The sequence below is a fragment of the Schistocerca serialis genome, chromosome 1 (genome assembly GCF_023864345.2).
Source record: "Schistocerca serialis cubense isolate TAMUIC-IGC-003099 chromosome 1, iqSchSeri2.2, whole genome shotgun sequence".
NCBI classification, from domain to species: domain Eukaryota; kingdom Metazoa; phylum Arthropoda; class Insecta; order Orthoptera; family Acrididae; genus Schistocerca; species Schistocerca serialis.
In genome coordinates this window covers 1137561844-1137577582 of record NC_064638.1, presented here as the reverse complement: position 1 = coordinate 1137577582, position 15739 = coordinate 1137561844, and the positions used below count along the sequence as shown (strand labels likewise).

The window sequence follows — 15739 nt, the reverse complement described above, 5'->3', positions numbered from 1 at the left end:
GTTGAAGAACTGAGGCAATGGTTTCAAGGTAAAAAGCAGTACTTACGTTTTGGAATACCAATGGTTTGGAGGGAGCCCAAAAATCATAGTGATGACTGCTATTTTTGTTCTTGCAGCTTACGAGGTTTCAATTTGAAAAACAAAAAGTATATTTCTTACCGTTGTTTTGCAGTGATGTTCCATGGCACGTTTCAAAATAGAATATTCTCCTCACATCTTGACTACTTCGCTGCCAACTTTGGTGATGTAAGTGAAGAGCAGGGCGAAAGATTCCACCAAGACATCAAAGAAATGGAAAGAAGATACCAAGGAAGATGGAACGTCAGCATGATAGCGGACTACTGCTGGATGATAAAAAGAGATGATCCTCAACGAGTCCAGAGCCGGAAAAGCAATAAAAGAATCTTCGACAGAAAGCGTAACCGTTATTATAGGAACTTATGAGCTTAATGAGAAATGGAAGTGAACTGGAAATGTAGTTTAGAACATGATTTTTACATAAAATAAAATTTTATAACGATGGAAAAAATGTGATAAATTGCTTAAATTTTGTTATTATACCCAAAAATACTCCCATTTTTGTGAGAAAACCTGTCGTGATAGAAAGAAAAGGACTGCATTTTTGAAATCAGCGCTTAAAAGTACATAAATGTCAGTTAACAAATTTCAAACAACTTTCAAAAAATATTTTTTTGCAGACCTGTGTTATCGCTTCGCACATTTTCCACAACGCGCGTGATTTAGACTGCTGTTACCGAACAGTTTCGCACATATTATTTAGGGTGCATAAGTTTTCGGCTCTGAGCACTATGGGACTTAACTGCTGTGGTCATCAGTCCCCTATAACTCAGAACTACTTTAATCTAACCAACCTAAGGACATCACACACATCCATGCCCGAGGCAGGATTCGAACCTGCGACCGTAGCGGTCTCGCGGTTCCATACTGTAGCGCCTAGAACTGCTCGGCCACTCCGGGCGGCACATAAGTGTTGCAGACATATTTTGCACCATCCCCCTCTCCTCATCATAAGTTCACTGACATGCAGTAACAAATTGAACTCTCTGGTTATAAATATACGGAGGTATTGAAAACCGCACTTAACCATGGTTACGAAAGAGGCACAGATGATTTGCAAACACAACCTTGTAAAAAATAAACGACATGAATTAAGAAATTGTTCTCTCTGATTGAAACGTCCCTGATGGATTTGTTACTGCAGTGACATCCAATGACTTGTCCACGGTAGCAGTCGCTGAGCTCCTGTTCAGCTGTCACTGCTTTACACAATACCCCCCGCCTCCTTTAATACTGGCGAGTCAGCCTCTCCAAAATTCTGCGGTACATAGAAGGTTCCGAAGCTTCTGATGAGTATTCTATACAGATACCGTACAGAATACAGGTAAACTCCCTAGCGGTGCACTGGATTTCCGTACGAGCCATCCGCAGTTCTTCGTACGGTACCGCCGGCAGAGGGCAGCAGCGTCGGCGGCGCCGTATCCTTGGGAGGTCGGCTATTACGCGATGGTAGCCTGCTAGTCAGTAGTTCTTAGGCCGCGGAGCAGTGCAGAAGTGACCGCTCTCCATGGAGGACCACAAGAAGGAGGCAGAGAGCTCCACGGAACTGGAGGTCGACGATGTGAGGGACCCCGGCGCCGAATACGTCGAATCAAGTACGTTACAGCCAGCGGCGTGCGATGCTCTGCGGTGCTGCCACTGCGTTTACACGGGACGCGATTCGCGCAAGACGAAAGTCCAATTCCAGAAATCGATTTTCACTGTCCTGTTTACACCTAAGCCCAGCACTGATTTTGCTAGCGCAATCAAATATCGCTTGTCCGGGCTTCAGCTATTTTTTACAAGACTTCGTTTCTAAATCCTCTGTGCTTATTTCATCATCACGGTTTACAGAGGTTATCAACATCTCCGTAATACTTGTAACAAAGAGAAAGTGCAATTTCCTAACGGACGTCAGTAATAAAGATGAGGAAGGGGAGACTGATAAAAAGCAGTGTTTGAAAATCTTATCCACTCTAATAAATGCGTGCGAAACTATTCAATAACACCACTCTACACCATGCGCGCTGTGAAAAAAAGGCGCGAAGCTATATCTGGTCGAACATTCCTGCATTCGAGCGTGTGGAGACTTGGAATGGCTACGAATCCTCCCAACGAGAGATGACATATTCTTAACCCTGTATTTGAACTATTGCCACTAAAAGCGAGAGCAGCTGTTTAGAAATTATACTGCTACTCAAGGTATAGGACTGTTGCTAAATACTTCGATTTTGCAAATTCAGGGAATATATCAGCATTCTTTTACAGTATGACAATTATAGAACTATATGAAATAAAATCTTCATAACTTTTAAACGGTTTGCGTTAGGACGTTCAAAATGCGCGGTCGGCCGCGGAGTGTGATGGGATTTAGTATGCGCGTGCGCGACGAAGCCCTTTCATTTGGATGGGTTCATCAATAAGCAAAACTGGCGCATTTCGCGATCGAGAATTCTCTTCCACTCAACGGATGACTGTGTGGTGTGCAATGTCCAATCACGGAATAATCGGTGCGATATTCCTTGATGGCTCGGTGACCACCGAACGGTACGTGAAGGTTTTGGAAGATGATTTGATCCCCATTATCCAAGTGACCCTGATTTTCGACAAGAATGGTTCATGCAGGACGGAGCTCGACTTCATCGAGGCAGGAGAGTGTTTGATGTCTGGGTAGAGCACTTTGGGGACCGCATTCTGGTCCTGGAGTACCCAGAAGCCACTGGCATGGGCCTCGATTGGCCGGCATATTCTCCGGATCTGAATAAATGTGACTCCTTTTTGTGGGGCTGCATTAAAGACAAGGCGTACAGTAATCTACATCTACATTTATACTCCGCAAGCCACCCAACGGTGTGTGATGGAAGGCACCTTTGTGCCACTGTCATTACCTCCCTTTCCTGTTCCACTCGCGTATGGTTCGCCGGAAGAACGACTGCCGGAAAGCCTCAGTGCGCGCTCGAATCTCTCTAATATTACATTCGTGGTCCCCTCGGGAGGTATAAGTAGGGGGAAGCAATATATTCGATACCTCATGCAGAAACGCACCCTCTCGAAACCTGGACAGCAAGCTACACCGCGATGCAGAGCGCCTCTCTTGCAGAGTCTGCCACTTGAGTTTGCTAAACATTTCTGTAACGCTATCACGCTTACCAAATAACCCTGTGACGAAACGCGCCCCTCTTCTTTGGATCTTCTCTATCTCCTCCCTCAACCCGATCTGGTACAGATCCCACACTGATGAGCAATACTCAAATATAGGTCGAACGAGGGTTTGGTAAGCCACCTCCTTCGTTGATGGGCCACATTTTCTAAGGACTCTTCCAATGAATCTCAGCCTGGTACCGGCCTTACCAACAATTAATTTTATATGATCATTCCACTTCAAATCGTTCCGCACGCATACTCCCAGATATTTTACAGAAGTAATTGCTACCAGTGTTTGTTCCGCTATCATATAATCATACAATAAAGGATCCTTCTTTCTATGCATTCGCGATACATTACATTTGTCTATGTTAAGGGTCAGTTGCCACTCCCTGCACTAAGTGCCTATCCGCTGCAGATCTTCCTGCATTTCGTTACAATTTTCTAATGCTTCGACTTCTCTGTATACCACAGCATCATCCGCGAAAAGCCGCATGGAACTTCCGACACTGTCTACTAGGTCATTTACATATATTGTGAAAAGCAATGGTCCCATAACACTCCCCTGTGGCACGCCAGAGGTTACTTTAACGTCTGTAGACGTCTCTCCACTGAGAACAACATGCTGTGTTATGCTTGCTAAAAACTCTTCAATCCAGCCACACAGCTGTTCTGATATTCCATAGGCTCTTACTTTGTTTATCAGGCGACAGTGCGGAACTGTATCGAACGCCTTCCGGAATTCAAGGAAAATAGTATCTACCTGCGAGCCTGTACGTAATATTTTCTGGGTCTCATGAACAAATAAAGCGAGTTGGGTCTCACACGATCGATGTTTCCGGAATCCATGTTGATTCGTACAGAGTAGATTCTGGGTTTCCAGAAATGACATGATACGCGAGTAAAAAACATGCTCTAAAATTCTACAACAGATCGACGTCAGAGATATAGGTGTATAGTTTTGCGCATCTGCTCGACGACCCTTCTTGAAGACTGGGACTACCTGTGCTCTTTTCCGATCATTTGGAACCTTCCGTTCCTCTAGAGACTTGAGGTACACGGCTGTTAGAATGGGGATTGTTCTTTCGCGTACTCTGTGTAGAATCGAATTGGTATCCCGTCAGGTCCAGTGGACTTTCCTCTGTTGAGTGATTCCAGTTGCTTTTCTATTCCTGGGACACTTATTTCGATGTCAGCCATTTTTTCGTCTGTGCGAGGATTTAGAGAAGGAACTGCAGTGCGGTCTTCCTCTGTGAAATAGCTTTGGAAAAAGGTTTTTAGTATTTCAGCTTTACGCATGTCATCCTCTGTTTCAATGCCATCATTATCCCGGAGTGTCTGGATATGCTGTTTCGAGCCACTTACTGATTTAACGTAAGACCAGAACTTCCTATGATTTTCTGTCAACTCGGTACATAGAATTTAACTTTTGAATTCACTGAACGCTTCACGCATAGCCCTCCTTACGCTAACTTTGACATCGTTTAGCTTCTGTTTGTCTGAGAGGTTTTGGTTGCGTTTAAACTTGCAGTGAAGCTCTCTTTGCTTTCACAGTAGTTTCCTGCCTTTGTTGTTGAACCACGGTGGGTTTTTCCCGTCCCTCACAGTTTTACTCGGCACGTACCTGTCTAAAACGCATTTTACGATTGCCTTGAACTTTTTCCATAACACTCAACACTGTAAGTGTCGGAACAGACATTTTCGTTTTGATCTGTTAGGTAGTCTGAAATCTCCCTTCTATTACTCTAGCTAAACAGATAAACCTTCCTCCCTTTTCTTATATTCCTATGTACTTCCGTATTCAAGGATGCTGCAACGGCCTTATAATCACTGATTCCCTGTTCTGCGCTTACAGAGTCGAAAAGTTCGGGTCTGTTTGTTATCAGTAGGTCCAAGATGTTATCTCCACGACTCGGTTCTCTATTTAGTTGCTCGAGGTAATTTTCGGATAGTGCACTCAGTATAATGTCACTCGATGCTCTGTTCCTACCACACGTCATAAACATCTGAGTGTCCCAGTCTATATCTGGTAAATTGAAATCTCCACCTAAGACTATAACATGCTGAGAAAATTTATGTGAAATGTATTCCAGATTTTCTCTCAGTTGTTCTGCCACTAATGCTGCTGAGTCGGGAGGTCGGTAAAAGGAGTCAATTATTAACCTAGCTCGGTTGTTGAGTGTAACCTCCACTCATAATAATTCACAGCAACTATCCACTTCTACTTCACTACAGGATAAACTACTGCTAACAGCGACAAACACGCCACCACCGGTTGCATGCGATCCATCCTTTCTAAACACCGTCTGTACCTTTGTAAAAATTTCGGCAGAATTTATCTCTGGATTCAGCCAGCTTTCTGTACCTATAATGATTTCAGCTTCGGTGCTTTCTATCAGCGCTTGAAGTTCCGGTACTTTACCAACGCAGCTTCGACAGTTTACAATTACAATACCGATTGCTGCTTGGTCCCCGCATGTCCTGACTTTGCCCCGCACCCGTTGAGGCTTTTGCCCTGTCTGTACTTGCCCAAGGCCATCTAACCTAAAAAACTGCCCAGCCCACACCACACAACCCCTGCTACCCGTGTAGCCTCCGGCTGTGTGTAGTGGACTCCTGACCTATCCAGCGGAACCCGAAACCCCACCACCCTATGGCGCAAGTCGAGGAATCTGCAGCCCACACGGTCGCAGAACCGTCTCAGCCTCTGATTCAGACCCTCCACTGACTCTGTACCAATGGTCCGCAGTCAGTCCTGTCGACGATGCTGCAGATGGTGAGCTCTGCTTTCATCCCACTAGCGAGACTGGCAGTCTTCACCAAATCAGATAGCCGCCGGAAGCCAGAGAGGATTTCCTCCGATCCATAGCGACACACATCATTGGTGCCGACATGAGCCACCACCTGCAGATACGTGCACCCTGTACCCTTCACGGCATCTGGAAGGACCCTTTCCACATCTTGAATGACTCCTCCCGATATGCACACGGAGTGCACATTGGTTTTCTTCCCCTCTCTTGCTGCCATATCCCTAAGGGGCCCCATTACGCGCCTGACGTTGGAGCTCCCAACTACCAGTAAGCCTACCCTCTGCGACCACCCGGATCTTGCAGACTGAGGGGCAACCTCTGGAACAGGACAAGCAGCCACGTCCGGCCAAAGATCAGTATCGCCCGGAGACAGAGCCTGAAACTGGTTCGTCAGAGAAACTGGAGAGGCCTTCCGTTCAGCCCTCCGGAATGTCTTTTGCCCCCTGCCACACCTCGAGACGACCTCCCACCCTACCACGGGTGAGGGGTCAGCCTCAATGTGGGCAGTATCCCGGGCAGCCACAGCCGTAGTACGATCGGGGGATGCGTGGGACGAGCTGGTCGTCCCCGACAAACCCCCATCCGGACCCCCCACAGTGATGCCCATTGGCAACAGCCTCAAGCTGCGTGACCGAAGCCAACACTGCCTGAAGCTGGGAGCGAAGGGATGCCAACTCAGCTCGCATCCGAACACAGCAGTCGCAGTCCCTATCCAAGCTAGAAACTGTTGTGCAAAGAACGTCTGAACTAATCTAAAAAGAGCACAAACAAACTCCAATACCATCGCTGAGCTGAAAACAGCCATTCAGGAGGTCATCGACAACATCGACGTTCCGACACTTAAGCGGGTCATGCAGAATTTCGCTATTCGTCTGCGCCACATCATCATCTATGATGGCAGGCATATTGAACCTGCCATAACCGAAATCCGAATATCTGTAGTGACGTTTACATATTGAATACTGTGTGTGCACGCCGTAGCTTGTAACTAATTCATGTTTTTTTTTCCATACTGCTCAATAATTGTCACTCTGTATCTCTTGCATTTGATTAAAGAAAAACGTTCTACCCGTCAATTAAATAGTGGACATGAATAACTTCTTTTTTTTTTTCTTACGCACCACAAATGGTCCACGTTAGGAACAGTTTAAAAAGCAAGTAGCAACTTAATGGCCTAACACGACTCATATGCGCCAGAATGTTCATATAGAGCCGAAATCGACTGTGGGAGCTCTAATACGGCAGTTACCAGAATCGGTACTGGAGAATTTGCATTACAGAAGCGGAATTAGGATATCACTTTACAGAAACGATTGAGAGACTTACGTAAACGTAATACGTGTAGGCAGCTCGGCGAGATGGAAAGGGTAAAAACTAGAAGTGTAGTCACTTTTATTGCTTATTCAATGGAGTACAGAAATTATTAATTAAATTATTTGAAGCGTAGAAAGCTCCAAACCAGAAAATTAAGACGAAGGTAGAAAAAATTAATGCGAAAAGAGAGAATATGCTTCATAGTAAGTAAAATTTTAGATTAGTACATATTCGTTTTATAGGCCCATAGTGACCAGATCCTTGAGGATGTGTAACAAGTGAGACAAATAAAAATTCATAGAGTATATATATATATATATATATATATATATATATATATATATATATACTATGAATTTTTATTTGTCTGACTTATATATATATATATATATATATATATATATATATATATATATATATATCGCTTTAAAAATGGTCCTGAAGCATACAGAAGAGCCGAAAATTTTATACATCTTTTTGATTTAAATACCAATTGAAAGCATACCATAAGCAATTAAAGATATAGGTTGTGAAGTGTATAAGCTAGTTCCAAAGTTATTGTAGGGAAGCATCATAAAAGAAATACAAGGCTTCCCTATAGAGACTGCATTACTGCGCTAAAATTGTATCGATGTCAGGTATAATACTACGTTGCATTTATTTTATGCAATATAGTTAATCATAAATATATCAACTTGTTCTGTTAATAAATTTGTCAGCTGAGTAGGAGTTGGCTACCAATAAATCTTTTAGGGCGTTTTTCAGCTGTACTCTATTTATTTGTTGTAGAATCCTAGGAGATATTCTGAGCTCAAATGTACCGAGATACTCGAACAGAATGACCTCCTCCATGCCAACGAACATGGATTTCCCGAATATCCGTCAGGTCAAATCCAACTCCCCTTTTCTCACATGACATCCTGAAAGTGGTGGATCAAGGCAATCAGGAAGTTGCAGCATTTCTTGACTTCTGAAAAGCATTTGACTCAGTACCATAGGTACAGTTATTATTGAAAATTAGATCTTGTGGCGTAACAAGTCAAGTTGTCACGATTTTGGATTTACTGTTAAGCGGGACGCCGCAAGTTACCTAGTATGGAGAGTAATCGAGAAGCGTAAAAATAATTTCAGATGTGCTCCAAGGAAGTGTATTTGGTTACTTGCTGTTCATGTTGTATATTAATGACATTGTGGACAATATTACCTATAATGTTAGACGTTTCATAGGTGATGCAGTTATTAATAATGAGGTAGGGTGTGAAAGAAAGGTGCACAATTGTTCAATCAGATTTTGGTAAGATTTCAAAGCGGTGCAAAGGTAGACAACTTGTTTTAAGTGATCAAAAATGTAAAATTTTGGAGTTCAAAAAACGAAAATTCGTAGTGTCCTATAACTACAATATCAGTGAGTCACAGATGAAATCGGGCAAACTATGCAAATTGAAGTGATTTGAAATAGGACGATTGCATAGGTTCACAGTCAGTCACAAGTAAAACAGGTGGCAGACTTGGTTCATCAGTGGATTACTACGGAAATGCAGTCAGTCTACAAATGAGACTGCTTACAAAACGCTCATTCTGGAATACTGTTGATGCGTGTGGGATCCATGCCAAACATGGGGTACAGAACGTATGCAGAGAATGGTCACATGTTTGTTTGACCAGTGGAGGAGGTCACGGACAGCCTCAAAGAACTGAACTGGAAATCTCCTGAAGACAGACGCAAACTATCGCGTGAAAGCATACTCGTACATTTTGTTCGTTATGGTTCGTTGTATTTCATCGTAGCGGACAGCGGACGTCACATGACATCCGTTGAAGCTCGTTGTTGATCTTTTCACTCTGTTTTTTTATAACAGAGGCCATCCAGCTCTCTGACCGAACACGCTGAGCTACCACGTCGGCTTTTTTTTTTCGTTTGTTGCATCTGATCGGGGCGGACATCGTAAGACACCCTTTTAAGTTCGTTGTTGATCTATTATCTCAGTTTTTTTTTTATTACAGAGGGCAGCTAACCCTCTGACCGAACACGCTGAGCTACCGTGCTGGCAGTCTTGTACTATTGCGAAGGAACGTAGGCTGACTTCGTTGCCAAATGATGCTGCATAAGTCAGAAACTCGTAATAGTTTGGAAGGTTTCTAATATCAGGCTTTACATAACTGCTTTCCAATGTTACTTGAAAGTTGTAAACACGTTTCGATAATTACTAACTAAACCATTTGTGGGAAAAAGTACACAAAGTCACTAGTAACGTCAGTTCACCCTCATGTGGCCGGCCGGTGTGGCCGTGCGGTTCTAGGCGCTTCAGTCTGGAACCGCGTGACCGCTACGGTCGCAGGTTCGAATCCTGCCTCGGGCATGGATATGTGTGATGTCCTTAGGTTAGTTAGGTTTAAGTAGTTCTACGTTCTAGGGGACTGATGACCTCAGAAGTTACGTCCCATAGTGATCAGAGTCATTTGACCCATTTCACACTCATGTAATACACGTAAGCAGAGCCGATGTCTTACTATTTAATGATCTTTAAACTCTTATTTGCTTTAAAATAACACGTATTTTGAGAGAATATTGACCGAAAACGTTTTCTTTTTGGATGTAATCATTCACAGTAACAACCTAGCCTAACCGTATTTCTAACAAAGGAAAATAGTCTATTATGAACTCACTTTCCAACCGGATGTGTCCTCTGGTGATTCTTTAGTAACACAATCACTAAATCCACAGCTAAAACCGCTAAATATGTTTAAAATAACAAATTATAGGTGTACATAAACCGCAGCTCACTAATCGACAGGGCCACACCGAATCCAAAACCTCTCGGTACAATTGTCGTAAAATCGGTGGGAGGACCGTTCGGTAACAGGTCTCAGAAGCTTACTGAACAGGATATTTTGATAAAGAGCCGAAAACTACGTCGCTACTGAAACGAATCAACTACACCGATCGATATGAACTATACAGAATAGGACCCCTGGTCACCGATTAACCGGCCCCGAACACAGTGGGAGCTGGCATGGCTCTCGCCTCCATAATCGGGGGCCTACTTCGGACAGCGTCTGCTGCCACTCCAGGTCGGCTGCAATTGCCACGGGACCGCCACGCCGCCTCCCACCTCTCTCCAGGCAGCAATACGGGAGAAAAACCGGCTGTTCCGTGAGTGGAAAACTCACTCGCCAGCCAGCCACCAAGAACCATCTCAACAAGATGCGTAGGGAGATCAAGGCCGCTGTCGAGGATCACCGCAGCAGGGGCTGGATGGACGTCGGCCCCACCCTCGATCCTGCGGACGGCAGCACCTGGAGGGTCGTCCGCACCCTCCTGCAAGGTCGGCAGCGCGTCCCACCACTGCAGGACGGCCAGGTAGTCGTCTGTGACTCAGACGCGAAGGCTAGTGTACTGGCTGAAGCTTTCGAGGCCAATTTCACCCCATTAGCGGATGTTGTCGATGACGACCACATCTAGCTTGCCAATGAAAGGCTGCCTTCCTTCCTGGTTGCGCGCGCCGAAGACGATATCAGCCCCCTCCCCCCTTTCCAATCTCTGAGGCGGAAATTGCTGTGCAGCTTCTATCCATCGATTCCAGACGGGTCAGGGTCAGTGATGGGATCAACATTCTCGGCAAGAATCTGTCGCCAGGAATCCATCGGCATCTGGCCAACATCTTTAATCTTAGTTTGGGAGCATGGAACACGCCGACATGGTCGCCATTCCAAAGACAAACAAGGGCCCTCAGCTGACATTCAACTACCATCCCATCAGTCTCCTCCTGTCCCTCTCGACGGTCTTTGACAGGCTATAACTGCGGTGCTACATATGCATGCCAACAAGGAACGCCTCCTGCCTGATGAATAGTTTGGCTTCAGAAGTGGCCACGCCACCTCTCACCAACTGCTAAGCCTGACTAAACCTGCCACGAGGGTGCTGGAAACGCAGCAGTACGTTGGAGCAGCGCTGCTGGACATGTCTGGGGCCTTTGACTTCGTGTGATATGACGGCCTCGTGTACAGGCTCTTTGTGCACGGGTTCCGACATCACACAAAATCCTCCCTGGTCCTACCTTTCTGGCAGGACGTTGCATGAACGGGCTGAACAAGCCACATCCACTGTGAGGCCAATACGTACAGGGGTGCTACAGTGGTCGGTACTCGGCCCCTTGTTGTCCTCTCTGTACATTGCTGATGTACTGCAAGCGGCATGCGTGGAGTTGGCTCTCTATGCCCGAGACATGGCGTTTTCACACGCAGTATGAACGTCGACAACATGGATCGCCGCCTCCAGCTTGGCTGCGACACTTTCGGTGCCTGTAACACATCAGCTCCACGAGGTCACGGGCCTCTCGTTGCTGCAGGACGGTTCTGCTCGATTGCAAGTGCTTTTTACGAGAGGGTGGGCTACTTCTGTAACCGGCTCGTCAGCAGTTTGGGTCACCAGCGCCACCACGGGCCGACTACGCATTGACCAGAACCGTTGGGCGAGTGTTCAGTCCGCAACACCAACAGGCCCACCCTCGCCCCCGCCTCCAACGCAGGCCGATCTCCCACGATAGGCCACTCAACTCAAGATTGCCAAGCCATGAAAGAACAACGTGACAGTGCTTACACTGTCACTGGTCGGTGATGTTATTTGTAGTCTGGTGATTCTAGTAAAAGTTTTCCAACGTGATTATGGCCGCACGACGGAAAGTTACGAACGCGGAGTTGTAGTTGGAGCTAGACACATGGGATATTACATTTCGAAAATAGGTAAATCAATTCCATATTCCGCCGGCCGGAGTGGCCGAGCGGTTCTAGGCGCTTCAGTCTGGAACCGCGCGACCGCTACGGTCGCAGGTTCGAATCGAATAAGATGAACATCAACAAAAGCAAAACGCAAAACGAGGATAATGGAATGTAGTCGAATTAAGTCGGGTGGTGCTGAGGGTATTAGATTAGGAAATGAGACACTTAAAGTAGTAAAGGAGTTTTGCTATTTAGGGAGTAAAACAACTGATGATGGTCGAAGTAGAGAAGATATAAAATGTAGACTGGCAATGGCAAGGAAAGCGTTTCTGAAGAAGAGAAATTTGATAACATCGAGTATAGATTTAAGTGTGAGGAAGTCGTTTCTGAAAGTATTTGTACGGAGTGTAGCCATGTATGGAAGTGAAACGTAGACGATAAATAGTTTGGACAAGAAGAGAATAGAAGCTTTCAAAATGTGGTGGTACAGAAGAATGCTGAAGATTAGATGGGTAGATCACATAACTAATGATGAAGTATTGAATAGAATTGGGGAGAAGAGGAGTTTGTGGCACAACTTGACAAAAAGAAGGGACCGGTTAGTAGGACATGTTTTGAGGCATCAAGTGATCAGAAATTCGGCATTGGAGGGCAGCATGGAGGGTAAAAATCGTAGAGGGAGACCAAGAGATGAATACACTAAGCAGATTCAGAAGGATGTAGGTTGCAGTAAGTACTGGGAGATGAAGAAGCTTGCACAGGATAGGGTAGCATGGAGAGCTGCTTCAGACCAGTCTCAGGACTGAAGACCACATCAACAACAACATGTCACCTACGCTTGACAACATTTCATTGCATGCAACATTTTATTCATATGTTTAAGCAATTCTGTTGAATGCTACTCCCAACTGAATTTATTGCCAAGTTTTATTCACAAGAATTAATTCTGTCACGCTCTTACATCTGCATATCTTCGTATTTTGTACACGTATTGTGTGGAACCTTCTTGCAGTTTCTGAACTACGTAGAAGGGGTTCTTTTTAAGTTACCACTTCATATGTTACAGCTACCATCGATTTTACATTGTTTCACATGGTAATGTTTCATTCACTCATTCTGTTTTAAAGGAGCAATTTATTTGATCTTTGATGCCATTTACAGGGTACATCAGAAATACTTTTACAGAATTTCGGGGCGTGTCGCTTACAGCAAAACAAGAAAACGTTCTCCAAAAATGTTTTCAAAGAAATTTTTTTCAAAGTTTTCAAGTCAGAAAGTGATAGCAAATGTGCAAAATGTTATCCGCTTGGTTCCACATATCCATTCACTCGTTGGAGCATCGAATAATGCAAACTTAGAAATATTCCTGTATGTTCTCAAGTGGCATGACAGGCATCCAGTTTAACATAATCAAAGACAGTCATTCATACAGAGTGAACGTTAATAAAACTGACAAACAGCAGGGACAGTTTCCTGGCTGGAAATGGAGGGAAAAAAATAGTTCAAATGGCTCTGAGCACTATGGGACTTAACATCGGAGGTCATCAGTCCCCTACAACTTAGAACTACTTAAACTTAACTAACCTAAGGAAATCACACACATCCATGCCCGAGGCAGGATTCGAACCTGCGACCGTAGCGCTCGCGCGGTTCAAGACTGAAGCGTCTAGAACCGCTCGGCCACATCGGCCGGCGAAATGGAGGTAAAAATGTCCTATGAACATCCTTGCCACGGTAGACGGCGCTGGCCAATGACAGTTCCTCTGACGACGTGCTGTGTGTTCTTATGTGTTGCGGCCTGTGTGATCTACGTAGCGTACTGTAAGCAGCAGTATGATCAGGTACTCAAGTCGGGAACAATCCGAGATTTCTGTACGGCCGAGAAAATGGAAACGGTCTAGGAGCAGCACAGCTATACCAAAACAAGTACCCTGACAGACATCAACCACATCACACATCGTTTCAAACTCTTTTTTGGCGTTTGTGTGATCGTGGGTCCTTTCAGACAGACTAACGTGCAGAGAGACGGCGGACTGTGCGTACACCAGATCTGTAGGACCGAGTTCTACAGAATTTCGGAACGAACCCTAGTACAAAAACTCCAGGCAAGTGGCCCGCCAACACGATGTATGCCAAAGTACGTTTATCTGTATTCTGCATGACAGCCGCTACTATCCCTATCATCTGCAATCCCATGGAGGCCACTTTGAGCATCTTTTGTGATGTGGATGCGATGCAGCTCTGTACTGTTTTCAGTTGTGCGCACACCGTCCATTTACAGACACATGTTCAAAGGGCCTTTCTCCATCCATTTCCTGTCAGGAATCCGTCCCTATAGTTGGTCGGTTTTATTAATGTTCACCCTGTATAAATACGTACATTTCCGGAATGATTACGAAGTCTGCATTACACATCACGTGAGGGCTCAAGTGGGGCCCCTTCTCTCCCTTCTCCACGAGGACTCTAGTGCCCACAGCACTCCTACATTTCCAGAGCTCCCTCGAACAAGATGTTGTTGTTGTTGTGGTCTTCAGTCCTGAGACTGGTTTGATGCAGCTCTCCATGCTACTCTATCCTGTGCAAGCTTCTTCATCTCCCAGTACCTACTGCAGCCTACATCCTTCTGAATCTGCTTAGTGTATTCATCTCTTGGTCTCCCTCTACGATTTTTACCCTCCTCGCTGCCCTCCAATGCTAAATTTCTGATCACTTGATGCCTCAAAACATGTCCTACTAACCGGTCCCTTCTTTTTGTCAAGTTGTGTCACAAACTCTTCTTCTCCCCAATTCTATTCAATACTTCATCATTAGTTATGTGATCTACCCATCTAATCTTCAGCATTCTTCTGTAGCACCACATTTCGGAAGCTTCTATTCTCTTCTTGTCTAAACTATTTATCGTCCATGTTTCACTTCCATACATGGCTACACTCCATACAAACAATTTCAGAAACGACTTCCTGACATTTAAATCTATACTCGATGTTAACAAATTTCTCTTCTTCAGAAACGCTTTCCTTGCCATTGCCAGTCTACATTTTACATCCTCTCTACTTCGACCATCATCAGTTATTTTGCTCCCCAAATAGCAAAACTACTTTAAGTGTCTCATTTCGTCATCTAATTCCCTCAGCATCAACCGACTTAATTCGACTACATTCCATTATCCTCGTTTTGCTCTTGTTGATGTTCATCTTATGCCCTCCTTTCAAGACACTGTCCATTCCGATCAACTGCTCTTCCAAGTCCTTTGCTGTCTCTGACAGAATTACAATGTCATCGGCAAACTTCAAAGCTTTTATTTCTTCTCCATGGATTTTAATACCTACTCCGAACTTTTCTTTTGTTTCCTATACTGCTTGCTCAATATACAGATTGAATAGCATTGGGGAGAGTCTGCAACCCTGTCCCACTCCCTTCCTAACCACTGCTTCCCTTTCATGTCCCTCGACTCTTATAACTGCCACCTGCTTTCTGTACAAATTGTAAATAGCCTTTCGCTCCCTGTATTTTACCCCTGCCACCTTCAGAATTTGAAAGAGGGTATTCCAGTCAACATTGTCAAAAGCTTTCTCTAAGTCTACAAATGCTAGAAACGTAGGTTTGCCTTTCCTTAATCTTTCTTCTAAGATAAGTCGTAAGGTTAGTATTGCCTCACGTGTTCCAACATTTCTACGGAATCCAAACTGATCTTC

The 15739-nt window shown here is 44.7% G+C and overlaps 1 protein-coding gene across 1 annotated transcript in view; it reads left to right on the top strand.

The window, feature by feature from the left end:
- Positions 1–1544: 1544 nt before the first annotated feature.
- Positions 1545–15739, top strand: part of LOC126417434 (putative inorganic phosphate cotransporter) — a 167888-nt gene continuing 153693 nt past the window's right edge. The window contains exon 1 of the mRNA XM_050085117.1: positions 1545–1673. Within this exon, the coding sequence (XP_049941074.1) occupies positions 1586–1673 (88 nt within the window). The 5' untranslated portion in view covers positions 1545–1585. The remainder of the gene's footprint in view (positions 1674–15739) is intronic.